Genomic DNA, 27922 nt, shown 5'->3' with positions numbered 1-27922 from the left:
GCCCCTTCTTTGAATTTGTAATCATCCTACCTTAATCTCTAAAGGGCTGGGATTGTAGACCTGTGGCACCACGCCTAGCTTAAATGGTTTTGGCTCTGTGGCACTAAGCCTAGCTTTGGAAGGGTATATGTCCTGAGTTAAAAAAAGTATCTTTTTTAGATTTATTTTATGTGTATGAATGTATAACTTCCTCTGTGTATGTATGTGTACCGTGTGTGTGTGTGTGTGTGTGTGTGTGTGTGTGTGTGTGTGTGTGTGTGTGTTTCTTGCTGAGTTCAGAAAAGGGAGACAGATCTCCTGGTATTGTTGTTAGGGCTGTCTGTAGACCACCATGTAGGTACTAGGCACTGAGGTCAAGTCCTCTGCAAGAGGAATAAGTACTCTTAACCACCAAACCATCCTTCTGATCCCATGTTCTTAATTCTGATCAAATCTACCTACTAATTTTTAATGGATCATACTTTATATTTTGTATCTAAAGTAGTCTTTTCTCCCCCAATGTTGCATTTTTTTCTGTCATGTTTTCTTCAATAAATTTCATAGTATGCCCATTGTTCTTTTGGAGTTGGCTTTTACATGTGGAACAATATATGAGTTAAAGTGGGTAAGTGATCTGTTGTATTTAGTTGCCAAACAGATCTATCATTACTTGTTGGCAAAAAACCGACCTCTGTCCCTTTTTTCACTAAGTGCCTTAGCATCTTTGTTGAAGTGAACTGGCCTGTCCTGACTCTTTCCCTGGTCCTTGTGTACTGTTGGTCTAGTGTTGATTCATCCCACGTTTTGTGGGTTGTTAGAGCTTAAAGAAGGTCTTGAAAGCAAGCGGTAAACAATCTTCCAACTTCGTGCTTGTTTTGTTCATAGTGGCTTTGCCTGTTTTAGTAGATTGGATTTCCATGACTCCTAGAAACAACTTATTAGTTTCTAACAACAAAAGGGGACCCCGAGTTTCTAATTAGAGTTAGTTTCATTGAGACCAGTTTGGGAAGAGTTATTATTTTAGTAATCTTAACTCTTTTGATCCGCATTCTTAATCTTTCAATGTATTTAAATATTTTCAGTTTTAGCAATTTTTTTCTCACTTTCCACTCTGCGCATGTTCCTGTGATACTCTCACACCTACATTAAACTAGTTTGCTTTGAGGTAGATTGCATGTGTGTGTTCCTGCCCTCGCTTGCCTCTACCACTGCCATCTTGTGGAACGACATGTCCACATCCTCAGGACACTAAGCAGATGTGACCCGCTCTCCCCTGATGTCCAGCCAGCGCACTTACCTGTCAGATCTTGGCTCTTTCTGGCCATTTTATTAAAAAAATCGTTATTTTTCAGAACCTAGATAATTCCAAGGAGTATTGGTTACACAATTAGTAGAATATTTTTCAGTTTGGGTTTGTCTAGTTCCTCCCACACTCACGCTTTGCACATATTTTTTGAGAGTTTTTTTGTTTTTGTCTTTTAAGACGGGGTTTCTCTGTGCAGCCCTGGCTGTCCTGGAGCCTGCTCTGTAGACCAGGCTGGCCTCAAACTCACAGAGATCTGCCTGCCTCTGCCTCCTGAGTACTGGGATTAAAGGCATATACCACCACTACCTGATGGGAGATATATTTTTAACTATGTCTTAGTTTTTGATACTGTTATAAATGGCTTTTGCTTTTAAATTTTAGATTTTTACAATTTTTTTTTGTTGATATGTAGGGGTTGAAATTAACACTTGTGTATTGCTTTGTGTTGGAATTTTATTCCAGCAGCTTTTATGTAGAGTTTGTATGACTTTCTAGTGAGAATAATTGTGCTCTACACAAATAAAGTCAGTTTTCCTTCCTGTAGCAGTATTTCCTTACCACATTCAGTCCAGACAAGTGCATGTACTTGTTGCTTTGGGATTCATTTTATGGAGTCAGAGGATCCATTTCCTAGCAAGGTGGTTTGAGAACAAGATCCTGACTCTGCACATCTCGTTCTATTAGTTTCCTGTTAGGTATTCTGGGAGTGTGCTTCACGATGTGTATCTTGTTCTGATTCAACTGCTTCACTCAGGTCTCATCCAGAGCCGTAGTGGTATGTACTGAAGAAGCTCCAGTGAGTAGTTTCTAGCTAAATCAACTGGTGAACCCGCTCATTGAGTGCTCTCGTGGATTCGGCTGTTTTTACATAGACTGCCTCAATGGTCACCACTGTCTTTTGAGTTAGCTAGTCTATATACTCAACAAGAGCTTGTCCGCCTCGTCTCTGTAATGACATGTGATAGGCACTAGAGATACGGCAACAAACTGAAGTTGAGGTGACATACACTTGGCTGCTGTGAAAGGTGGTATTAAATGTTGTGGTGCATATTAATAAGTGTAGCTTACACCGATGGGGTAAGGAAGTCTTCTCTGAAGATAATGAAATAAAACCTGAAGGAAAAATAGTACTTCCATTGTAAACTCGGGCTGTGGGATAGTACGCCTATGAGCAAGGTCTCACTACGGCGTGGCAGGTGTGCATTTAGAGGAGATCTCGTGGAGCTGAATCTTGCAGGGTCCATTTGGAAAATTTTTTGTAAATGCTGTGTTATACTTTTTTAATCACTGCACTTTAAGGTTGATGATGAAGTGAGATTATAAAGTTAATAAACAATGGAATTGCAAGCCAGTGTAGAAATACAGTGGCACTTGAAAAACAAAGCATCATATGAGTATTTTAAAGAACTTCCTTTGGAAGGCAGTGCACCTACTCATTCCTTAAAACATGTGGGGAAGTCTCTAGAAGTTTCCCCCTTTTTGCCAATTTGTTGGTTGATCTTGAAAATTCATTTCAGTGTGTATTTCTAGGAGTCACTCACTTGTTTTGCTGCCTGTCTTTCCTTCTGTCTCCTCTCCTACCCACTGGCAACTCAGGCAGCTTTCTATTCTGCTTTTACCTCACTTCCTTATATACCCTTATATACCCTGTGCACACAATGTCGGGACATCGTGTGAAAGGTTCATTTCTGTGCTGGGAACTTGAGAGGTCAAGTGGTCCCACCCAGTTGGCACTTGTGTCTCAGGTATGAATTGTACGCCTCCCTGTTTATTTTCTGTAGCTCCTTCTCCTTTGTACAGCTTAAAGGTTAGTAGATGAAGCAGGGCTGACGTCAGGAAGACCACCAACTGTTTAACTGTATCACAGTATCAATGTAAAGCTTGTATTTCACTTTTAAGCTCCTAAAACTCTTTACTTGCTACAGGGAGTAGGTGAACTATAAGGAAAATAAGGAGAGAAAAAGTAAAATGAAGTCATGGCCTCTAGCTCAGTCCCAGCTGTTTCTGTTCCCAGGCTGACGGAGAACAGGTATCCTCGCTGGTCCTGCAGAGGGGCAGGAGGTCAGGTCTTGTTTTACCAATACCCTCCTTTCCTCTGTCTCTAGAGGACTTGGGAAAACTGCATCTTTAATCAGGATGTATGCTGCTGTGTATCTCTTAGATGGGGTAGCAAGAATCTCAGCTTCTCATATTATACTGAGGAACTCCAAACTGAAACATGGTTTTGGTGTATATGGGAAATGTTAGGGATTTTAAGGCTCTTCTAAGAGTCTGTCCTGTGGAAACGGGTGTAGTATTGGAGGTAGGTAGTTGCATTAGTAATGGCAAGAACAATGGCAGCAATAAAATATAAGGCCAGATGTAGTGGCATTTGTGTTCAACCTCAGCATTTCGGACGCAAATGCAATGAGTCTCTGTGGGTTCAAGGCCAGCCATATACTTTAGTAGCCTGGATACATAGTAAAACATTGTCTCAATAAGTAAATAAGTAAAGTGTTAGCCTTGTGAGAGTCTGGGCCTCATCTCTCTAGGGGTCTTTCCCGGCTCTGGTAGCTAGCAGGCAGAGTTGTTCGCTTGTGGTTATTGAATAGTGAGTGGATGATTGAATCTCACCAATAGCTAGCGCCTGATAGGTAACTGGTTTTTTAGATAGATTATCTCAGGTCTCCAACAGTACATGCAAGGAGTTTCTTCTATATTTTTCCAAATCTAACTCTTCATTGATTATAAGGAGCTATTTTATCTCCACATGCAGAAATTAGTGTGTGTCTTACAAGGAAAGAAAATTCATTCAGAATCTCTTGTGACTCATTTGCCAATTGAGTCAGCTTTACAAGTTTCCATGCCGTGATTGACTGCACACACTGAGAGTTGCCAGTGCTCTTGACTAAGGAATTGTTACTCAGCTCTTTCTACAAGTTTCTGTAATATGTCAACACTTTCCTGTTTGACCAGCTTGAGCATTTGCTTTATTCTCATTTGAAATATGTCACTGCTAGTTAAGTGTGTTTTATTCAAGGTCAGCAAGATGGGAACTAAAATATTAATAGTGATTTTTCTATAGAGGCTAGTAATAGTTAATAATAGTGGCTGGATTGCAAGTGATTCTGTTTTCTTTATAGTTTCTTTTCCAAAAGTTTTTGTCATCTGAGTGCATTTTGTATATGCATGTGTGTCTGTGTATGCACATGCTCCAAACATGCCCGTGCCTTTACTGTGGAACATGAACACATGCCATCTGCACTCTCCTTGTTTGAGAGTGTAGGATAGAATTCACCATTCTGATGGCTCTGCTGCCTTTTAGTCTGGAAGGTCTAGTCAGACTGCCCCTGGTGGGACCAGGTTCTCTGCTGACCTCCAGTGGATAGAGTCTGCATGGACACTCAATGTTTGTTGGTCAGTGCAGAATCATGTAGCCTTCCATTAGCAGTTTTTGGAATGTTCTCTGTCCAAGAATTAGACAATATGCTACCATATACTCAAGTTACTCTTCCAGTCTACTTGTCTACCAGTGCTACTTGAACCTTTTATTTAAATTAAGAAGCTTTTATTAGAGCTGTACATAAATCCTGCATAAAGCAGACAAAAATATAATTGACTCAATGTGTGTAAGACAGAATTCTGTTGGTGGCCATAAAAATAGTTGGAAAATAAACAACTGTGTAGAAACCACCTAGCACTGAGAATGGTTCCCAGCCACTACAGAGGACTGACTAGAGCAGTGGGGTCTTCTGGCTTTCTGCATTACTCCGGGAAGGCCTGCCCTCTACGTAAGTGTCAAGGTCACTTTTCGTTTTCTATCTAGAGTTTTATTTTGATGGTGTTTCTTGGGGAGGATGTTTGTTTTGGGGCACCATGGTTTAAGAACGGGAAAGATATGGAAACAGCGGTAGTCCTTCTCCTGATGAAGCCATCTGCCTCTTTGCACTGACTCTGGATAGTAGTAGGAGGCCATAGGTGAGACAAGAGCGACACACTTGCCCCACTTGGAACCCTCCTGGGTGTTAGTGAGGCAGGTAGGAGGAATTCATCAAGGAAAGCTTAGTGACCATTGAAGCAAAGCACATGCTAATTTTCCAGTCAGGAAGCTGTTAACCTCCTGAAATTTCTAGTTCCTTTGACATCCATTTTAACATTTGATCTATCTAGTTAATTTTTTAAAAAGCATTTATTATACCCCTGAAGTCATTCTTTGTTACGTCGTTAAAATGTTAAGCTGTAATTATCTTAAAATCACTTTCGGCCAAAGCTTATGAAAAGTCACCTTTATGTCTGAAATTATTGATCAATATAATTTTAAGGGTTTTACTTCTTAATAATTAAAAGTTACCTCATTGTGCAGCATACCTGCTGCCATGTTTGAGACTTAATTCATTGACTAGTCTCCTAACAGTCTTCAAATATTAGTTAACTTTCTTCATAACCAGATTTTTAAGGCAGCCTGATGGTTATGATTGACTATGGAGACAGGCCCGGCCCCTAGCCAGGACCACAGTGGTTCTTTACAATGCTTCTCTTACTGCCGGGAGTCCACCCCCACAGCGATCTGGCTACCACAGACGGGGCAGCAGCATTCAAATGCTGTTAATAGACCTGCCAACCCCAAACTCTCTCTGGTCTTAAGGTCCTCTGCTGTATAGAACCTTTTTCTCTTAATAGGTTAAGTTTTCATACATTCATTGACTCACCAGTTTTAGAAAGTTAAAAGGGGAAAACAAGAGAACAAACATGTGATTGGGTAGGTAGGGGTTGGGGACAATCTAGGGAAAGTTAGAGGAGAGGGGTGAAAATAATCAAAATTGATTGTATGAAATTCTCAAAGAACTAATTAAAATGTTATTTTACAGAAAGTTGAAAGCATTATATTGTCTCTAGTAGAATCTTTTACTGTCCATTTTCAAAATGATTCTTAGATTGCAAATTTAAAAAAAAAAACTCCTATTAGACTGGTTATTTTTCCACATTCTTCCTTCCAAACCCATGGTGGGAATAAAATAAAGACCAGACGTGTTCATCCCTTGCTGGAAGCTTAGACACTCACCTAATTTACATTAATACTGACTGTAAGCTTAAGTTGTACATGATGGGATCTTTATAGGGTTTGATATTTCTTTAAGATTAAATTTTGAGGGTTTGATTTTTGGTTTTATCAATGTGGTGGACAAAATTTCATCTGGTTGTTTAATCAATAACTTCCTGATTACAGTCAAGCATGTTTTTATGATTATTGGCCATCTGTGATTCATAAATTTAACAATTTCTTTAGTTCACTTATTTTTGATGATCCTTTTAAAATGCAGTTTTCTTTGTTTTGTTTTTTATCAATATGATCATTTGTTTCTTGTGTATGTTATAAGTACCTCTTTTCTAGTTTGTCATAAAAACCCAGGTCTTGCCAGGTGTGGTGCATGTGAGTCGGTGGATCATGAGTTCAAGGCTAATCTGGGCTACATGGCAAATGTGAGGGTAGCCTGGGTTGCATAATGAGATCCTGTTAAAAACAAACAAGAATGCATGCTTTTCAACCTCAAAGTGCTTTCTTGCCTATATGGGACTCCAAAATCTGCCAAACCTTTTTGGCAGTGTGTGATCCTGAGAAAACATTGTCCCCTAAGCACCTTGAGGCTAGAGTAGCCTTCCTCTGTTTTCTGCCTGCTTCCCCTCAGTCTCCTGTGGCACTTAGTAAATGCCCTTTGAGGCTGTGCTCCTAGGCTTTTCTGCCGGGCCAGGTGTGTTGTGTGTGAAAGGCACCTTGGCTTCTGTCTCTTTTGCTTTTGCAGGAGTTACACTCAATCCTAACCTGCAACTGCCGATTTAATTTCCAAAAGGAAACCTTTAGGGAAGAGTGTGACTGTGATCTCAACTCACCTAGAAAGGATCTTTTCTTTGGGGGACATCTCAGTTTATTTAGTCAGAGTGGCTTTTGTGGTTTCAGATATCTTTAGAGATACACTTTAAAAAAAAAAAAAGTCCAATTTTTGCTACTAATTATAGTGAAGCAGTCGATGTCTGCTACCTACTATCCTGCCTGGCAGTGAGGCACTGCTGTAGATTGGTGTGCTTGGTCTTAAAGTGGAAATATGCCCCTGCCAGCATATTACACTGAAAGCCCAAAGCAGACATCAGTGGCAAAGCTTTTAGTGTTTCAGCAAGTTATTTGGTATTTGTTTAAATATCTTTTATCAGATTAAGGAAGCCTTTCACTTCTATTTCTGAAGTATGAATGGATGTTGAATTTTATTGGTTTTCTGCTCCTTTTGAGGAGGAATTGTTTTAACTGATTTTAAAATATTAATTAAACTGAAGTGCTAGGCTAAGTCCAGCTTGATTGTGATCTATTCCCATGGCATACAGTGCTAAATTAAGTTCGTTGGTTTGTTTGATAGTTTTACACGTGTTCTTAAGTAAGGCTGTTGTGGGCTTTTCCCTTTCCACAGTGCATCCCCTTATCCATTTCCTCAAAATACCATGGGAACACAAGCGAGTTGAGGAGTATTTCATCTGTGTGTTTGCTGGAATAATTTAAGTGACCTTTCTGAGTCCTAAGACTCTTTCTAGTGTTGCTAAATGAAAGTGACAAGGAACGAAGTTTTTTGTGTATGTTGTAGGGGCTGAGTTGCAATTGCAACTTCTTCAATAGTTTTAGGACCATTTATATGTTCAATTTCTTGTAGGTTTGGTTTTGGTGAGTGTACTTTCATGGAAATGTTTCCATCTTTTAAATCTTTATACTTATTGACTTTAAGTAAGTCATTGATAATAGCCATCAAAATAAAGATGTCCACAAACACTATTGAGAGAGAAAAGCGTATTTAAAGCTCGTGCTAAATTAGCATTGTTGTTCAGTACTAAAATGATTGCCTTCGTAGGCAAGAGCCTGGCTTTATTTGTATGTAGCACTACAAACAATTTGAATTTGAAAAGGAAATTAGTGTCACTTCCAATTCAAGTGTGCTGGATCACCATGGTTTTATTTATTCTTAGGATTAATTAATGCAGTGCTCTTACTGCATATGTTGTGAAGGGTTAAAGGTCACTAACAAGTGCATGGTGTCCATGGTTTTGATTCTTATGGGAAAGCTCACAACCCACCCTGTCTTCAGAAGTTCCCATGACATCTCTGACTGTTGTTACCTTGACGTACAAAGCCTGAGATGTCTTCTTCCTGAGTGTGCATGTGTGTTCTCTGACAAGTGTTTTTAGTTTCCCCTGGCCTCTTAGTAAACCTGGTCTCCAGTAACTGCCATTGAACTTGGTTTCTAAAACTCAGACTGTTTCTTAGATTCCACATGTTGTTGAGATCACGAAGTTTTGTGCTTGATTTATCCCACTTAAACCTTCCAGGTTTATTCATGTTGTAAAAAGCAACAAGGTGTCATTATTTTTATAGTTTCCTGCATTTAGGGTTTTCTGAGGAATTTCCAGTTTGTCCATAATGACTCTTTCAGCTCTTTCACATTCTCACCAAAAGTAATGCAAAAGTTTCCCATGTCTACCTCCTCACCAGCACTTGTTAGCTTTTGCCCTGCTGTTAAGAGTCTGTCTGATTGAGCGCGTGCAGTCTCTGTGCTTTTCCCGTGTGTGTTGCTGGGCCAGACCAGACTAGACAAGTGTTCTCCCTCTGTGCTGTTTCTTTGCTTCTCTTTGTGGTTTGAGTGACGTTTCCCTGATGCTTGTTGCTGTTGGCACCCCATATACCTTCATATTCCTACTTTTGTGAACTGTCTATTCAGATCTTTTACCCACTGTTAAATTAAGTTCTTTCTATTTTTACAGTATACTTGTTTGAATTCTGTATAAATTTTGAGTGTTGACTCTGTTCAGTGTTAATTTACATATATTTTCCAGTTAATACATTGTCTCTGTAACTCTTAAAAACTGTTTCGTTTGCTGAGTAAAAGCTTTTAAGTTTGAAACGATCCCATTTGTCTGTCTGCTCTCGTTGCCTGTACTTTGGAAGTCTTAAGTCTTAACCACCCATCCTTTGTCCAGACTGATAGCATAAAGTGTTTCTCAACTTTGTATTTCACTCCCTTAGGCTGAGCCTCTTGATTCTTAATGACATTACTGATATCAAATATTTTATCTACCAAAATCTGTTAAATTTCAAAGCAGTAATACTGGTATTAGTGTTTTAAATATGTTACACACATGCTAAATATTTACGTGGTTTCAAACTCAGAACTATAAAACCAAATGTAAGAATGAAATCTAAATTTTTTCCATAGGATTTTCTCCCACTGGTGAGAGAAAATCTTTTCTTTCAATTTTCTTCTTTCTCCTTTTCTCCTTTGAAAGTAGAAGAGGGACAGATGTCTAAGCTGGAGCACATGTATGTGTGTTTGTACATACTGTATTTATATTTTTTCCTTACGTTTCTTACGCTCTCTCTCGCATCTTGCTGGTTTTTCGTCTTATTCTGCATCCTGAGTGTGTCACTTCAGAACCATAGCGTTCTTTTTCATTCTCTTACGTAACAACCTGGTACTGCATATTATGGACACTTTAATAAAGGTGCAGAACCTTTATTAAAGCAGTCTCTGGGAGATACTTGGAAAATTTATGACTTTTAAGAGAGATATTTTCAATTCTCTAGACAGCCATTGTGTCAGTGGTCAAAGGACCTGTTGATCCAGTTTTAAAGCATTTTAATTAAATGTCATTGTCTCTATGTGCCACTTCAGACTTTTATTTGTCAGAGAGCGTGTAGTGTGCTGGCGAGTGGAAGTCTATGGGACTAATCCACATTTATGATCTTTGCCTCATTACTAATTTCCTCTGTATATTAAAAACTTACACTTATTCTCATCCCTTGTTTTCTCATTCATTCCTTGCCCAATAGGGCTCAAGAACATATTGTAGTTTGTCACATGTAGGTAATGTACTTACTGGCTCTGCTTTGAAGTAATTAGCCCCTAAACCACTCAGGTTTTGTTAAATATGTATATATTGGGTTAACAGTTCAGATTTAAAGAACTTTGGTAATGAATTGCAATTTCCTCCTTATAAATCCCCTATGGATTTACCAGGCTATTATGTGCTCTAAATTACATGTAGGCTTTTATCTACCATCTCTTTTGAGAACTCCAACCTTAACCTCTAATATTCCTCTAGTATTCTTTAAATGCTTGTCCTGGAGAGAAGCAGTGCAGCCTTGACTTAGCAAACATTGTAAGTACTGCCTCTTTCTGAGCACTGCAAAGGCCTTGGGATAGATAATGTAATTTACCTCCTGCTTCTCACGCTCCTCCTAGTTTACCTGCTGCAATTGTCATGTAGTTTTAATTCATACTCTACCTCACACAGCACAATTAGTATGTTGCTGTTTTTATATTATGATATCCATGTGCCGTACTGTATGTATTTGCATTGTCTCATTTGGTTCATGATACCTTGTTTTAATGGAAACCACCCCTTCTGTAAGAGATGAAGCGAGGGCATCAGCGTGTGTGCACGTTAGAGCTCACGCAGCCTGTAAGCGGTGGATGAGAGGTTAAGGACAGGCAGTGAGTCCAGAGTCTGCTCTGATATCAGTGTGCAGTATTTTCTTTTCTCTTTCACTAAGAAAGAAGAGATGTCATAGTAATTGTAATGTTTCTGACGGTTGAACTAATAGGGTCACCCTGACTGGGTGCTAAAGCTAACTTTCTTTCATATGTCCTTTTAGCTGATATAGCCCAGAGGTACAGGATAAGCAAATACCCAACCCTGAAATTATTTCGTAATGGAATGATGATGAAGAGAGAATACAGGGGCCAGCGATCAGTGAAAGCGCTTGCAGACTACATCAGGCAACAGAAAAGTAACCCCGTCCACGAGATTCAGAGTCTAGATGAAGTCACCAATCTTGATGTAAGTTATTTATGGTGGAGTGTGCACTGCCTGTTTAATCAATGCAAACGAACCACAATGCAAGCACAGAATCCGCGCTTTCTCCTACAGTTTATTACAGTATATTTGACATATACAAACCAGGAAGACTTTGTCTGGGATTCATTCTCAACAGAATCTCTAATGTTTACCAAACTTCAGATAAAATGTGTAGCATACAGCAAAGCTGTGCCAATTGATGAATGTAGGCAAAGGGAACCAGAGTTATAAATGGAAGTTTAAGTCAAGCAAACCAACCGAAGTTTTCCTATTTCCCTTGGACGATACCCACAGAGCATCTACTTTAATCACTATTTCAGCGCTTTCTACAGTTTAGTGTCCTTTAAAATAGCCTCTCTTGATAAATTTAGCAAATCCCTCTATAAACTAAGTAATTAAAAAAAAAAAACAACACATGAACACTACAGTGTTTAGTCTTTATTCTAGACTCTGTCTATCAAGTGACAAGTTAATAAATTAGCCATTTCCCGTTTTTGCTGTCGGAGGAACATGGCTTCTGAGCCAGACATGAAGGACATTTATGGCTCACATCACAGGAGGCCTCGTGAGCCGATGAGCCTATCTTGTTATTGCCATGCTCCACACCCAAGTTCTGTTAGCAAATGCAAAGGGCGGGCCACTATGGATGCTTACCCAGGCCATGGGTTGTGGTACACAGGAAGGGAGGGCTAGGACTGGAGAGCTTACTGTTTCAGAGCAAGCAGGAAATTTTCTTCTTTTGCCTTGAACAAGACAATATGCCATACTTTAATATTTTGGCTGCAAGCACAGCCCTAAGAACCAGCCTGCATAGAGAGTGGACAGGGTCTCCTGCAGTAAACATATGCAGTGCCATGTGGAGGCACGGGAAGGACCCATGGCAGAGTCTGAGTTCATGCATTTTTAATAAAGTTAGTTACATTTTATTGTAGAATATTGTTTTTAACCCAGCATAATTATTCATAGATTTGGACCAGGCACTAAAAGCTGTCCCCGCATCCATAATTATTCTTCTTGAACTAATTGAACTATAACCAAAGCTACCCGAGCCACAGAATAAAGAGTAAATGAAGCAGCATGCTCTTACAGTTTTCTATGTTGCAAAATAATTAGATACTTTATTTTACAGCGCAGTAAGAGAAATATCATTGGATACTTTGAGCAGAAGGATTCAGATAATTACAGAGTTTTTGAAAGAGTAGCAAGTATTTTGCATGATGACTGTGCCTTCCTTTCTGCTTTTGGGTAAGTATATTAATCAGCAGCCTGCTAAGAGGTGAGCGTGCTATCGTGTTCAGTTCTTCTTACACTTGGTCATGTTCTGAAGATGACCTCAGACCGTTAGTATTTATACGTGTGACTCATCCTTGAAGGGCCTCACTGTTTTCCTGTTGTGTTATGTCTCAGAATGGAGGTGAAAGCCAAGAGTGGCCCAGTTAACTATGAGTTCTTCCTTGGTTGAGTCATTGACCCTTAGACCAGGTAAATGCTAACCCCTGACAGGCAGCGCAGGTGACTGGGCATGTTCTCTTTCTAGTTAAGAAGCATACGTTTATTATCTTCCTTCCTCCCTGTGTCTTCACTGCCTTTCTTCATGTCTTTCTTTCACATTCACTTCTTGTTGTATTTGGTCATATCAAAATAACATGCCCCACCCTACACCCCCCCCCCACACACACACTTTTCCCTCCGCCGGGATCCATACCAGGGCCTTCTATTTACTAAGCTTCTGTTCCCCCACCTGTAGTCCAGCCCTAAGTTTGCCTTTCTAAGAGAAGTTTGCTCTCTTCCCTCGTGTAGACTGCCCTTGTAGCTCTCTCTGGGACTTTGGTCCTTCAGGTCTCCCCGCTTTCTCATGGTTTCACCCTGACCCATACAGAAACTGCTTTTTTCTCCCCAAATCATGTTCCTCTCTTCTCTGGTTCACTACTTTCATCTTGAGCTATAATGCCATCCTTTTCTTTTCATTTCTACTTTTTTAAAAGGCTGTTTTATATGTGGTTACTTGACTTTCTCAAACTCTTCCAAATAAAACCGCTTAGCTTCTTAGAACCTCACTTTCTTCCAATGAAGCTTGCCCGAATAATCACAAAATGACTCCTCGGTTGTCCCGTGCAGTAGATTTTCTTCAGTTTAATTCTCCGAAGGCAGAGACACCACCTCCTTCCTTTTTTCTCCTCTTGTGAACACTAGACACTGGATCTCCAGTTTGCCCTTCACAGTTCCTTTCTCTTCTTCCTGTTTCTTTTATCTCTGAATGTAATTATTCAGGGTTCTGCCCTTGACCCTCTCTTCTTGGAGGCTATCTTAGCCACCTTTGGCTGTCGTGTGGTGTAACTTATTTTATTGGGGGCTCTTTATGGTTGTGTTGGCCTGGTTGAAATAGCTGTTGTGATGCCTTCTCCAGTTGATGACTTGTACTCTTGGTCCTTGCTTTCATGCTTTTGTAGATGTTATTGGTGTCTCACTGTGAGCTTTATCAATGTACAGCATAGGTGGGGACCCCTCCAGTCAGGGCTTTCACATCACTGCTGTCTGTGTGTGGTGTGTGTACCATATAACCCACCTCAGACACCTTGGCCTAGCCTCTGCCTCAGAGCCTCTGCTCTTCCTGTATCTAGAAGTAGTTTTGGTTTTTACGGATTCCAGAGTGGCTGCACTAATTTGCATCCAGCAGTGAACGAGGTTCTTCTTTTTTCCACAACTTCTCCAGCATTTGTGTCATTTTGTGTGCGATGAAATGAACTCTCAAAGGTGTTTTACTTTGCATTTATCTCATTGCTAAGGATGATAAACTCTGGGGTATTTCTAAGCTATTTTTATTTCTTCAGTTGAGAACTCTCTATAGAAATCTAACTCATATTTTAAATTGGAATTTTTTTTTTTAGTTCTTTGTAAACACTGGTTATTAATTTTCTTTTAGACATGTAGCTGGCAAAGATTCTCATTCTGTGGGACTAGACTGATTGTTTCCTTAGCTGTACAGAAGCTCTTTAGTTTTGCAGGCTTCCAGTTATCCATGGATAGCCTTAAATCCCTATGGAGTCCTGTTCCGAACGCCCTTTTTTTCACCCATACCTTGTAGGGTGCTGCCTATGTTTTCTTCTAGCAGTTTTAAGTTTTTCAGATTTTTAAATACATTTGGATCTAATTACTGTGCAGGTATGAGTACTGTGCAGGTACTGTGTAGGTATGAGCCTAATTCTTCTGAGTGTGGACATCAGTTTTCTCAGAAGCATTTGTTGAAGGTGTTGTCTTTTCTGTACTTGGGAATGTCTTTGCCTTTGCCAGTATCAGATGGTTGTAGTTACAAGTACTCGTGTTTGCTGGTTCTTCTGTTTTGTCCCATTGGATCATGTCCGCTTTGTGCCAGCACCATTCTCTTTATTCTTTTGTCACTGCGGCTATGTAATATATCTTGAGATTTGCAATCCCCTATTTTTTTTTTTTTTTTTTTGCTCAGGGTTCTTTTGGCTATCTAGAATTGTTCCTGGTTCCATATGAATTTAAGATTTTTTTTCTACTTCTGTGAAGAATGTTGTGGAAATTTTGATTTTGTGTGTATTGAATCTATAAATTGATTTTGGTAGCATGGTCATTTTCACAATATTTAATTCTGCTAATCTATGAACAGTATATTTTTCTCAATCTCTTTCTTCAGAGATTTTCATTGTAGAGGTCTTTTACCTCCTTGGTTGGGTTTATTCCAAGATATTTTGTTATGTTTGATGCTGTTAATTAGAAATGTGCTTATGGTCTCTCTCTTGGTGTGTGCTGTTTGTCTGTGGAAAAACTACTGATTGTTCAATGTGCCGCTTTTCTGAAATTGTTGATTATTTCTAGACATTTTCTGGTGGTATTATTGGGATCTCTTGTGTATAATATTATGACATCTACAATTGAGACAATTTGACTCCTTTTCTTATTAATATACCTATAATTTCCTTTTCTTGTCTTACTGATTCAACTAGTGCTTATAGCACTGTATTGCAAGGGAGTAGCTGGTAGTGGGCAGCTCTGTTTTGCTCTTAATTTTAATGGCATTACTGAGTGTTTCTTTGTTTAGAATGATATTGGCTGTCGGTTTCTCATATGTAGCTTTTACTGTCTGTGTATGTATGTTTCCTCCAGTCCTCCTCTCTGGGACTCTATCATGAAATCATGCTGTACTGTGTCAGAGATTTTTTTTTTCTGCACTTATTGCCATGGCCATGTGGCCATCTTTTTATCCTTCGGTCCATTTGTGTGGTTTATTATCCTCGCTGACTTAGGGATGCTGAACCAACCCTGAACTTCCAGGATAAAACCACCTTGCTCATGGCCACCTTGCTCATGGTGGCTGAGATGTTTTGTATTCAGTTTGCTAATACTCTGCGGATTTGCCCTCTCCGTTCATCGGGGTAACAGTCTGTAGTTGTTTGTTTGTTTGCTGTATTTTACCTAATTTGAGTATTAGACTAATACTGGCTTCAAAGAACAAGTTTTGGAGTTCTCTTTCTGTTTCTGGTTTTGGTTTTGTTTTTTTGGGGTTTTTTTGGTTTGTTTTTTGTTTTGTTTTTTGGGGTTTTTTTGGCCAGAATTTTAGGAAATTTATTGTTATAGTTCTTCCTTGAAAGTCTGATAGATATCTGTTTTGAATCTACCTGGACTGGAGCTTTTAGAGTTGGAAAGTTTTATTACAGTTTCAATTAACTCCTTTGTTGTGGGTCTGTTTTGAGTGTTGGTCTCATCTTGGTTTAATTTTAATATTTTGGATAAATCAAGAAATCTATTTCTCTCATATTTTGCAACTTAATGAAGTAGAGTTTTAAAAAGTCTTCCCTTATATTCTGTGTTTCTTTGGTGTCTGTTGTAATGTTCCCTGCTCATTTCTGAATCTTTTAATTTGGATTATTGCTTTCTTTCTTTTTGATAAGTGGGCCAAGAGCCTGCAGATCTTGTTTATCATCTCAGAGAACCAGCTGTTGGAGTAGTTGACTTGCTATGTTTTCTTTGTTTCTATGTCATTGACTTCTGCTTACATTTCATTTCTTCCCTGACCCACTCATTTAACTCCAGTTTCTTTAGACTATCATACATGATGCTACGTTTACATTTCTACTCAGCCTTCTCCTACCAACTCCTCTGGTCTCTTTCCTCCCTGTCAAACTCAGGACCTCCTCTTTAATTATCATTTCACATATATATAAATACATATGCACGTATACATATATGTGTACATATACACACACACATCTTGCTGAGTCCATTTAGTGTGTTTTGTTTAGGGCTGACCACTTGAGACTGAATAACCTGTCAGTAGGCTTCCCTAGGGAAGGCTCATTCTTCCTCTCAGCAACATTGATTGCCGTTAGCTCTTCCTCTCGGGGTGGAGCCTTGTGCTGTTTCTCCATCCATGCTGGATGTCAGTTGTGCTGTCATTGTGCAGGCCTTCTTTAGGCAGCCATGCTGGTGGGATTTCACGGGTACAGCTTCCCTCCCTGTCATATAAAGAAGACACAGTCTCCCAACACAGCTTCCAAAGTCCTCTGGCTCGTGCAGTCTTTCTGTCCCCCTCTTCCACTACGTTCTCTGAACTTTAGTTTAGTTAGGGGTTGTCTTGGAGATGTATCAGCTTTGGTACCTCGTGGCCGTTCCTCCTGAATTCTAACCAGCCGTGGGCACACACTTGGGAATGTCTTGTCACTCGCTATTGTGGTTCGCAGGCTTTATAGCTGGGTGGGACTGTTGCATTCTCCCTTGGCTGTTACTTAGCACTTTCAGATACTATGAGAGCAAGTCCTCGGGGAGGGCTTTGCGGTCAGTTTCAGTTTGAGTCCTCCAATGCCTGTGTTCAAAGTTTTAGTGTCTTCGGCAACAGTCTTGTCCCTTCCAGTTCTAAGGGGCAACCAAAGACAGTTCCAACATCCTATATCATTTAGGTGCTGCCTTCAACTCCCCCTGTCAACAACCAGAAGGGAGGTGTTCAAGCCTGACTATGGGCTTTTGATAGAGAGTTAGTTAAGACTTTTGGACAGAGAGATCATACCCAGTAGTATTGTTTCATTTAGAACTTCATATATAAACACATATATTTATGTGTATATAAAAGTATATGGACTCAAGTAAACATAAGATAATGTTTCCCTATGGCTTTTAGACATCTTAGTGTCTTATCCCTCTTCCTGTTGACTCTCTCTCAGTATTGCCCTTCACCCCATTTCCTGTGTATAGCACCTGCGTCTCATAGTTCCCCCCTAGAGCTCCTTCCTTATATTCTTACTCTCCGCCTAGGTTAGCACCTCTGCTTCTTTTCCTGGACTACTCTGGTTAGAAACTAAAGATGTATCAGTGTTTATTCAATCCTCAAGTTATGTACAGGAAGAGAAACTTACTCATTTGACCTAGGGCTTTCAGTAGGATTCTCTCACCAAATATTTATTGTACTAGGTAACTATTTGTTATACAAGACCAAATATCTGTGTTCCAGATACTGTACTAGGCCTAAGAAATGACAAGTGTCCAAGTGTACAAACGTGCTTTCTAAAACTGTTTTTATGATTACTTCAGGTTATTTCAATTCAACTTTTTTTTTTAATTTACAAATTTAAAAAGTAAGGAGTAGAAAGTTAATATATTTTATTAATCTCTGTGAATAGATTAATGTCCTTAGTCTATAGGTAGGAATCAGTCGAGAGTCTAAAGGCTGACCCTGCCGATCCAGACTCGTGTAATGCTAATACAGAGTGGCTGACTGAGACATCATTCTTATCTTGGTTTGCTTCTAAATGTGTGCTTGTGTAGTTATTCTGTAGTTCTGTGAGTGGACAGATATGAACAGGTGTATACTTCATGATTTTATAATTCACACACTGCAATTATTAATGATGTCTGTTCAATTAAAGGACATTGTTTCAAGTGTTTTCCTTAACATGTTATTTTTTTTCCCTCATATCAGAGATCTTTCAAAACCAGAAAGGTACAGTGGAGACAATTTAATCTACAAACCACCGGGGGTGAGTTGCTATTTTGTAGACTGCTTAAGACACCATATTTAATACAATTATAATACAAACAATAGCTTTGTTTTAAATACTAGTAGAGTCATAGGTTAATATCTAACTGTTTAAGTACTAGGGATTGAACCCAGTGCTTGTGCAGGCCAGGCCAGGCCAGTGCCCAGACACCTCTGCATCCTGGCCCTTTACTGCTTCTGAGGCAGGGTCTCCCTGAGGTGCCAGACTCGCCTTGAGCTTGAGATCCTTCTGCTGCCGCCTCCAGAGCAGTAGGGAGTAAAGGCTTGTCCTACCATGGCTAAGTGATGTAACTTTCGTGGTCTAGTAATCTATGTTTCGGAGTGAAGATTGGTTCCTGTAGGTACAGGCCTGAAGGTATGACCTGCAGTGACGTTGGAATCCCCTGACTTCTCCCCGTCTCAGTTGGATTCAGTTTGCGAGCCAAATGTTGAAGATAAGGAGCAACCCACGTTTGTCACTCACTAGTATTATACATGCCGACCTCCCAGGCCTGCCGGGGCATCAATTATCTTCATGACAGTAGAAACACCGAGTTTGTTTTAAACTTGACTAGGTCGTTTTCCCTTTCTTCTTCTTTTTTTTTTTTTTTTTTTTTTTTTTCCGGAGCTGGGGACCGAACCCAGGGCCTTGCGCTTGGTAGGCAAGCGCTCTACCACTGAGCCAAATCCCCAACCCCTCCCTTTCTTCTTTAAAAAAAAAAAAAATTGGCCGCTGCAGAGAGCCCGTGGGCAGCACCCCACGAGCGAACTTGAGCCTCGGGACCACAGGTAAGACCAACTTTTCTGCTGCAAGAAAGCTGCCTGGTGAGCTTGGGACACACGGAAGCAGAATTCCTCTAGGACCGGGCACATTCTGTGTTTACCGGAAATCCCACACCCTCAGATCCCGGCCCGCAGCAGCTCTCTGCTCCCAGACCCCGTGAGAGAGAGAGACCCAACCGCCTGGTCAGGTGGGCACTCCTGAGGCTGCAGAGCTGAAGAGACCACCAACACTGCTCACCCTTGCCCACATCCCTGGCCCAAGAGGAAACTGTATAAGGCCTCTGGGCTCCCGTGGGGGAGAGCCCAGGAGCGGCAGGACCCCTGCCTGAGACACCACCGGAACCTGAAGGAAACAGACCGGATAAACAGTTCTCTGCACCCAAATCCCGTGGGAGGGAGAGCTAAACCTTCAGAGAGGCAGACAAGCCTGGGAAACCAGAAGAGAATGCTCTCCGCACCCACATCTCGGACGCCAGAGGAAAAAGCCAAAGACCATCTGGAACCCTGGTGCACTGAAGCTCCCGGAAGGGGCGGCACAGGTCTTCCTGGTTGCTGCCGCTGCAGAGAGCCCATGGGCAGCACCCCATGAGCGAACTTGAGCCTCGGGACCACAGGTAAGACCAAATTTTCTGCTGCAAGAAAGCTGCCTGGTGAACTCAAGACACAGGCCCACAGGAACAGCTGAAGACCTGTAGAGAGGAAAAACTACACACCCGAAAGCAGAACACTCTGTCCCCATAACTGACTGAAAGAGAGGAAAACAGGTCTACAGCACTCCTGACACACAGGCTTATAGGACAGTCTAGCCACTGTCAGAAATAGCAGAACAAAGTAACACTAGAGATAATCTGATGGCGAGAGGCAAGCGCAGGAACCCAAGCAACAGAAACCAAGACTACATGGCACCATCGGAGCCCAATTCTCCCATCAAAACAAACATGGAATATCCAAACACACCAGAAAAGCAAGATCTAGTTTCAAAATCATTTTTGATCATGATGCTGGAGGACTTCAAGAAAGACGTGAAGAACTCCCTTAGAGAACAAGTAGAAGCCTACAGAGAGGAATCGCAAAAATGCCTGAAAGAATTCCAGGAAAACATAAATAAACAAGTAGAAGCCCATAGAGAGGAGACACAAAAATCCCTGAAAGAATTCCAGGAAAACACAATCAAACAGTTGAAGGAATTAAAAATGGAAATAGAAGCAATCAAGAAAGAACACATGGAAACAACCCTGGATATAGAAAACCAAAAGAAGAGACAAGGAGCTGTAGATACAAGCTTCACCAACAGAATACAAGAGATGGAAGAGAGAATCTCAGGAGCAGAAGATTCCATAGAAATCATTGACTCAACTGTCAAAGATAATGTAAAGCGGAAAAAGCTACTGGTCCAAAACATACAGGAAATCCAGGACTCAATGAGAAGATCAAACCTAAGGATAATAGGTATAGAAGAGAGTGAAGACTCCCAGCTCAAAGGACCAGTAAATATCTTCAACAAAATCATAGAAGAAAACTTCCCTAACCTAAAAAAAGAGATACTCATAGACATACAAGAAGCCTACAGAACTCCAAATAGATTGGACCAGAAAAGAAACACCTCCCGTCACATAATTGTCAAAACACCAAACGCACAAAATAAAGAAAGAATATTAAAAGCAATAAGGGAAAAAGGTCAAGTAACATATAAAGGCAGACCTATCAGAATCACACCAGAGTTCTCGCCAGAAACTATGAAGGCCAGAAGATCCTGGACTGATATCCTACAGATCCTAAGAGAACACAAATGCCAGCCCAGGTTACTGTATCCAGCAAAACTCTCAATTAACATTGATGGAGAAACCAAGATATTCCATGACAAAACCAAATTTACACAATATCTTTCTACAAATCCAGCACTACAAAGGATAATAAATGGTAAAGCCCAACATAAGGAGGCAAGCTATACCCTAGAAGAAGCAAGAAACTAATCGTCTTGGCAACAAAACAAAGAGAATGAAAGCACACAAACATAACCTCACATCCAAATATGAATATAACGGGAAGCAATAATCACTATTCCTTAATATCTCTCAATATCAATGGCCTCAACTCCCCAATAAAAAGACATAGATTAACAAACTGGATACGCAACGAAGACCCTGCATTCTGCTGCCTACAGGAAACACACCTCAGAGACAAAGACAGACACTACCTCAGAGTGAAAGGCTGGAAAACAACTTTCCAAGCAAATGGTCAGAAGAAGCAAGCCGGAGTAGCCATTCTAATGTCAAATAAAATCAATTTCCAACTAAAAGTCATCAAAAAAGATAAGGAAGGACACTTCATATTCATCAAAGGAAAAATCCACCAAGATGAACTCTCAATCCTAAATATCTATGCCCCAAATACAAGGGCACCTACATACGTAAAAGAAACCTTACTAAAGCTCAAAACACACATTGCACGTCACACAATAATAGTGGGAGATTTCAACACCCCACTCTCATCAATGGACAGATCATGGAAACAGAAATTAAACAGTGATGTTGACAGACTAAGAGAAGTCATGAGCCAAATGGACTTAACGGATATTTATAGAACATTCTATCCTAAAGCAAAAGGATATACCTTCTTCTCAGCTCCTCATGGTACTTTCTCCAAAATTGACCATATAATTGGTCAAAAAACGGGCCTCAACAGGTACAGAAAGATAGAAATAATCCCATGCGTGCTATCGGACCACCACGGCCTAAAACTGGTCTTCAATAACAATAAGGGAAGAATGCCCACATATACGTGGAAATTGAACAATGCTCTACTCAATGATAACCTGGTCAAGGAAGAAATAAAGAAAGAAATTAAAAACTTTTTAGAATTTAATGAAAATGAAGGTACAACATACCCAAACTTATGGGACACAATGAAAGCTGTGCTAAGAGGAAAACTCATAGCGCTGAGTGCCTGCAGAAAGAAACAGGAAAGAGCATATGTCAGCAACTTGACAGCACACCTAAAAGCTCTAGAATAAAAAGAAGCAAATACACCCAGGAGGAGTAGAAGGCAGGAAATAATCAAACTCAGAGCTGAAATCAACCAAGTAGAAACAAAAGGACCATAGAAAGAATCAACAGAACCAAAAGTTGGTTCTTTGAGAAAATCAACAAGATAGATAAACCCTTAGCCAGACTACCGAGAGGACACAGAGAGTGCGTCCAAATTAACAAAATCAGAAATGAAAAGGGAGACATAACAACAGATTCAGAGGAAATTCAAAAAATCATCAGATCTTACTATAAAAACCTATATTCAACAAAACTTGAAAATCTTCAGGAAATGGACAATTTCCTAGACAGATACCAGGTATCGAAGTTAAATCAGGAACAGATAAACCAGTTACACAACCCCATATCTCCTAAGGAAATAGAAGCAGTCATTAAAGGTCTCCCAACCAAAAAGAGCCCAGATCCAGACGGGTTTAGCGCAGAATTCTACCAAACCTTCATAGAAGACCTCATACCAATATTATCCAAACTATTCCACAAAATTGAAACAGATGGAGCCCTACCGAATTCCTTCTACGAAGCCACAATTACTCTTATACCTAAACCACACAAAGACACAACAAAGAAAGAGAACTTCAGACCAGTTTCCCTTATGAATATCGACGCAAAAATACTCAATAAAATTCTGGCAAACCGAATTCAAGAGCACATCAAGACAATCATCCACCATGATCAAGTAGGCTTCATCCCAGGCATGCAGGGATGGTTTAATATACGGAAAACCATCAACGTGATCCATTATTTAAACAAACTGAAAGAACAGAACCACATGATCATTTCATTAGATGCTGAGAAAGCATTTGACAAAATTCAACACCCCTTCATGATAAAAGTCCTGGAAAGAATAGGAATTCAAGGCCCATACCTAAACATAGTAAAAGCCATATACAGCAAACCAGTTGCTAACATTAAACTAACTGGAGAGAAACTTGAAGCAATCCCACTAAAATCAGGGACTAGACAAGGCTGCCCACTCTCTCCCTACTTATTCAATATAGTTCTTGAAGTTCTAGCCAGAGCAATCAGACAACAAAAGGAGATCAAGGGGATACAGATCGGAAAAGAAGAGGTCAAAATATCACTATTTGCGGGGGCTGGAGAGATGGCTCAGTGGTTAAGAGCACCCGACTGCTCTTCCAGAGGTCCTGAGTTCAATTCCCAGCAACCACATGGTGGCTCACAACCATCTGTAAAGAGATCTGATGCCCTCTTCTGGTGTGTCTGAAGACAGCTATAGTGTACTTATATATAATAAATAAATAAATCTTTAAAAAAAAATATCACTATTTGCAGATGACATGATAGTATATTTAAGTGATCCCAAAAGTTCCACCAGAGAACTACTAAAGCTGATAAACAACTTCAGCAAAGTGGCTGGGCATAAAATTAACTCAAATAAATCAGTTGCCTTCCTCTATACAAAAGAGAAACAAGCCGAGAAAGAAATTAGGGAAACGACACCCTTCATAATAGACCCAAATAATATAAAGTACCTCGGTGTGACTTTAACCAAGCAAGTAAAAGATCTGTACAATAAGAACTTCAAGACACTGAGGAAAGAAATTGAAGAAGACCTCAGAAGATGGAAAGATCTCCCATGCTCATGGATTGGCAGGATTAATATAGTAAAAATGGCCATTTTACCAAAAGCAATCTACAGATTCAATGCAATCCCTATCAAAATACCAATCCAATTCTTCAAAGAGTTAGACAGAACAATTTGCAAATTCATCTGGAATAACAAAAAACCCAGGATAGCTCAAGCTATCCTCAACAATAAAAGGACTTCAGGGGGAATCACTATCCCTGAACTGAAGCAGTATTACAGAGCAATAGTGATAAAAACTGCATGGTATTGGTACAGAGACAGACAGATAGACCAATGGAATAGAATTGAAGACCCAGAAATGAACCCACACACCTATGGTCACTTGATTTTTGACAAAGGAGCCAAAACCATCCAATGGAAAAAAGATAGCATTTTCAGCAAATGGTGCTGGTTCAACTGGAGGGCAACATGTAGAAGAATGCAGATCAATCCATCCTTATCACCCTGTACAAAGCTTAAGTCCAAGTGGATCAAGGACCTCCACATCAAACCAGACACACTCAAACTAATAGAAGAAAAACTAGGGAAGCATCTGGAACACATGGGCACTGGAAAAAATTTCCTGAACAACACACCAATGGCTTATGCTCTAAGATCAAGAATCGACAAATGGGATCTCATAAAACTACAAAGCTTCTGTAAGGCAAAGGACACTGTGGTTAGGACAAAACAGCAAACAACAGATTGGAAAAAGATCTTTACCAATCCTACAACAGATAGAGGCCTTATATCCAAAATCTACAAAGAACTCAAGAAGTTAGACCGCAGGGAAACAAATAACCCTATTAAAAATTGGGGTTCAGAGCTAAACAAAGAATTCACAGCTGAGGAATGCCGAATGGCTGAGAAACACCTAAAGAAATGTTCAACATCTTTAGTCATAAGGGAAATGCAAATCAAAACAACCCTGAGATTTCACCTCACACCAGTGAGAATGGCTAAGATCAAAAACTCAGGTGACAGCAGATGCTGGCGAGGATGTGGAGAAAGAGGAACACTCCTCCATTGTTGGTGGGATTGCAGACTGGTAAAACCATTCTGGAAATCAGTCTGGAGGTTCCTCAGAAAATTGGACATTGAACTGCCTGAGGATCCAGCCATACCTCTCTTGGGCATATACCCAAAAGATGCCTCAACATATAAAAGAGACACGTGCTCCACTATGTTCATCGCAGCCTCATTTATAATAGCCAGAAACTGGAAAGAACCCAGATGCCCTTCAACAGAGGAATGGATACAGAAAATGTGGTACATCTACACAATGGAATATTACTCAGCTATCAAAAACAACGAGTTTATGAAATTCGTAGGCAAATGGTTAGAACTGGAAAATATCATCCTGAGTGAGCCAACCCAATCACAGAAAGACATACATGGTATGCACTCATTGATAAGTGGCTATTAGCCCAAATGCTTGAATTACCCTAGATCCCTAGAACAAACGAAACTCAAGACAGATGATCAAAATGTGAATGCTTCACTCCTTCTTTAAATGAGGAAAAAGAATACCCTTGGCAGGGAAGGGAGAGGCAAAGATTAAAACAGAGACTGAAGGAACACCCATTCAGAGCCTGCCCCACATGTGGCCCATACATATACAGCCACCCAATTAGACAAGATGGATGAAGCAAAGAAGTGCAGACCGACAGGAGCCGGATGTAGATCGCTCCTGAGAGACACAGCCAGAATACACAACTACAGAGGCGAATGCCAGCAGCAAACCACTGAACTGAGAATAGGTCCCCCGTTGAAGGAATCAGAGAAAGAACTGGAAGAGCTTGAAGGGCCTCGAGACCCCAAAAGTACAACAATGCCAAGCAACCAGAGCTTCCAGGGACTAAGCCACTACCTAAAGACTATACATGGACTGACCCTGGACTCTGACCTCATAGGTAGCAATGAATATCCTAGTAAGAGCACCAGTGGAAAGGGAAGCCCTGGGTCCTGCTAAGACTGAACCCCCAGTGAACTAGACTATGGGGGGAGGGCGGCAATGGGGGGAGGTTTGGGAGGGGAACACCCATAAGGAAGGGGAGGGGGGAGGGGGATGTTTGCCCGGAAACCGGGAAAGGGAATAACACTTGAAATGTATATAAGAAATACTCAAGTTAATAAAAAAAAAATTATCAGTTCTTTAGGAGACTTTGATATAGTATGTCATATTCATTCCCCTCCCCCAACTCTTCCCAGATCTGTGCCTCTATCAAGACCAATGTGCAGAACTTAAATACTCTTAGGTTTGTAGCTTCCCAGCAGAGAGAGAGATTGGCTTACCAGGGCCTACACTCTCACAGAAGGCTGGCTGTCCTTACTTCCCCTCTAGCCATGAGTTTGCAATAACTCAACTGATAGGAGAGGGATTGTGTACCCAACTCCCTTCTCCACGTAGGATTTGGTCTGGTGTGGGCTCACACAGCTGTTGCGTGTGTATGCAGTTTTAGATGCTGTGAGTTCGTAAGTGCGGCAGCCGTGCTATACCCACACACACTGTAGGCATTGACCCCTCTGACTCTTACAGTCCTTCTGCCCCCTTCTCTGCAATGATCCCTGAACCTTGAGAGCAGGGATGTGGGATATATGTTCTATTTAGGGCTTCCCATTCCCTAAGAATTAGTTTCTTACTTTCTGCACCTTGGCCATTTGGGGGTCTCTATTCTAATTACCATCTACTGCAAATAGAAGTGTTTCTGCTGAGAGTTGAGATGCCGTGGTCTGTGGGGGTAAGATAATGTTAGAGTCCATTTAATGCTCTGTCTGCCAGCTGAACAGAATACCAGTGCTAGGTTCTCCCCTTGACTAGATTTTTTGTAAGTGTGTATAAACCTAGAAATAGTTGGTTAGGTCTGAATAGTGGTAGGAACAACTAAGGCATAATTTGCACTATGTTTTTATGTTTTAGCATAAAAATAGTCACCATGAATGTTTCACATCCCAAAGATGGGAGCATACGAATATTTTTCTAGGTCATTGTTGGGTTTGAGGCTTTTTTGTTGTTGTATTTTGTATTCATTTGTTTGTATTTTGAGACAGGGTCTCTATTATGTGGCTCTGGCTATCTGGGAACCCCTTTGTAGCCTGAACTGGCCTCAGACTCACAGAGTTCCTCCTGCCTCCCAAGTTCTGGGATTAAAGGCATGCATCATCATACTAGGACAAGATCATAATTTTTATTTTAATGTGTCTATAATGTTTTGATACTAGATTTATTTTTTTATGTAGAGAAATAATTTACCATTACTTTTAAACCTCATTTTCTATTCCTAATCCAGATACTATTTTAATCCGTTTCCTATTGCTGTAATGCATCTGAGGTAGAGTGTTTAAGAAAAGAGGCTTCTTTAGCGCACTCTTGTGAAGCTCAAAATCTAAGACTAGCTTGCTTCTTCTGTTACTCAGAAGGCTCCCCAAACTGTGTCAGAACATAATGAAGGACTAGGAAGGAGAAAGCCGTGTGCAGAATGTGTTGTGTAGTGAGCTAGGAAACCCGAGACCAGTCAAAGTCTTCTTTTAATAACAAGTTAATCCTGCTTAAATGGAGTCCCACAAACCTACATGATCCCCTCTGGGGAGGCACCTCAGTGACTTACTCACTCTCCACTCTCCACCGCTTTGTTAAAAGTTCTACCACTTCTTGAATCCACATGGGACCAAACTTCCAGCTTATGAACTTTTAGAGGACATGCACAAGCTGTATTCAGATCCAGACAGATAGGCGTTCGCCTACGCATTCCTAGGTGTTTCTTCTTTAGCAGTAGTTACAGTGTCTCCATCTCTGGCTTATCAGAACCCAAGAGTGTCTGTGCTAGAATGTGGGTGTTAAATGGGCGTGGACTCTGGCCTTCGACTGTGCCTTTGCCTGTGTTGTGCTGGGAGTGTTTCTTCCTTGCTAGGTGCTTTAGATTTCATCATTAAGGAAATACGTGGTGGGTAATAGAACTCACCGTGTTGGGAGCTGGGAGAAGTGAGTGGATCATCACCAAGTGCCCACGACAGTGCTAGACACAGTAAGGTTCCTGAGCTACAAGTTAGTTTTTAATTCTCTTTACGTATTTTGTATGCGTTGGTTTTGAGTGAAAACAGCCATAGGTGATTCCTGTTAGAGGCGCTTGCCTTGGACTCCCAGCGTCTTTCCTCTTTCACAGCGTCCAGGTTGTCTTACTGCACTTCCTTTACTTTACTCGGTGATTATCTTTTTAAATTTGATGCATTCGATGAAACTGCTGATAGATAAGTGTCTTAAATCTGGGAGGATCTTTTACCTCACAAGTTAAATTGCCAAGTTCCTAATTACCACAGTTTGTCCTTTTTCTAATGTGTTTTACCAGCAAAGATTT

General features: G+C 40.5%; 1 protein-coding gene across 1 annotated transcript in view; it reads left to right on the top strand.

Moving 5' to 3' along the window:
- The window catches only part of Erp44 (endoplasmic reticulum protein 44), a 92963-nt gene that overhangs the window by 49223 nt on the left and 15818 nt on the right, over positions 1-27922 (top strand). The window contains exons 5-7 of the mRNA NM_001008317.2: positions 10953-11137; positions 12285-12400; positions 18093-18150. Of these exons, the coding sequence (NP_001008318.1) occupies positions 10953-11137; positions 12285-12400; positions 18093-18150 (359 nt within the window). The remainder of the gene's footprint in view (positions 1-10952; positions 11138-12284; positions 12401-18092; positions 18151-27922) is intronic.

The sequence above is a fragment of the Rattus norvegicus genome, chromosome 5 (assembly GCF_036323735.1).
Source record: "Rattus norvegicus strain BN/NHsdMcwi chromosome 5, GRCr8, whole genome shotgun sequence".
Classification (NCBI taxonomy): domain Eukaryota; kingdom Metazoa; phylum Chordata; class Mammalia; order Rodentia; family Muridae; genus Rattus; species Rattus norvegicus.
Note: the sequence above shows the minus strand (reverse complement) of the source record. Positions and strands in the feature narration are given on the sequence as shown.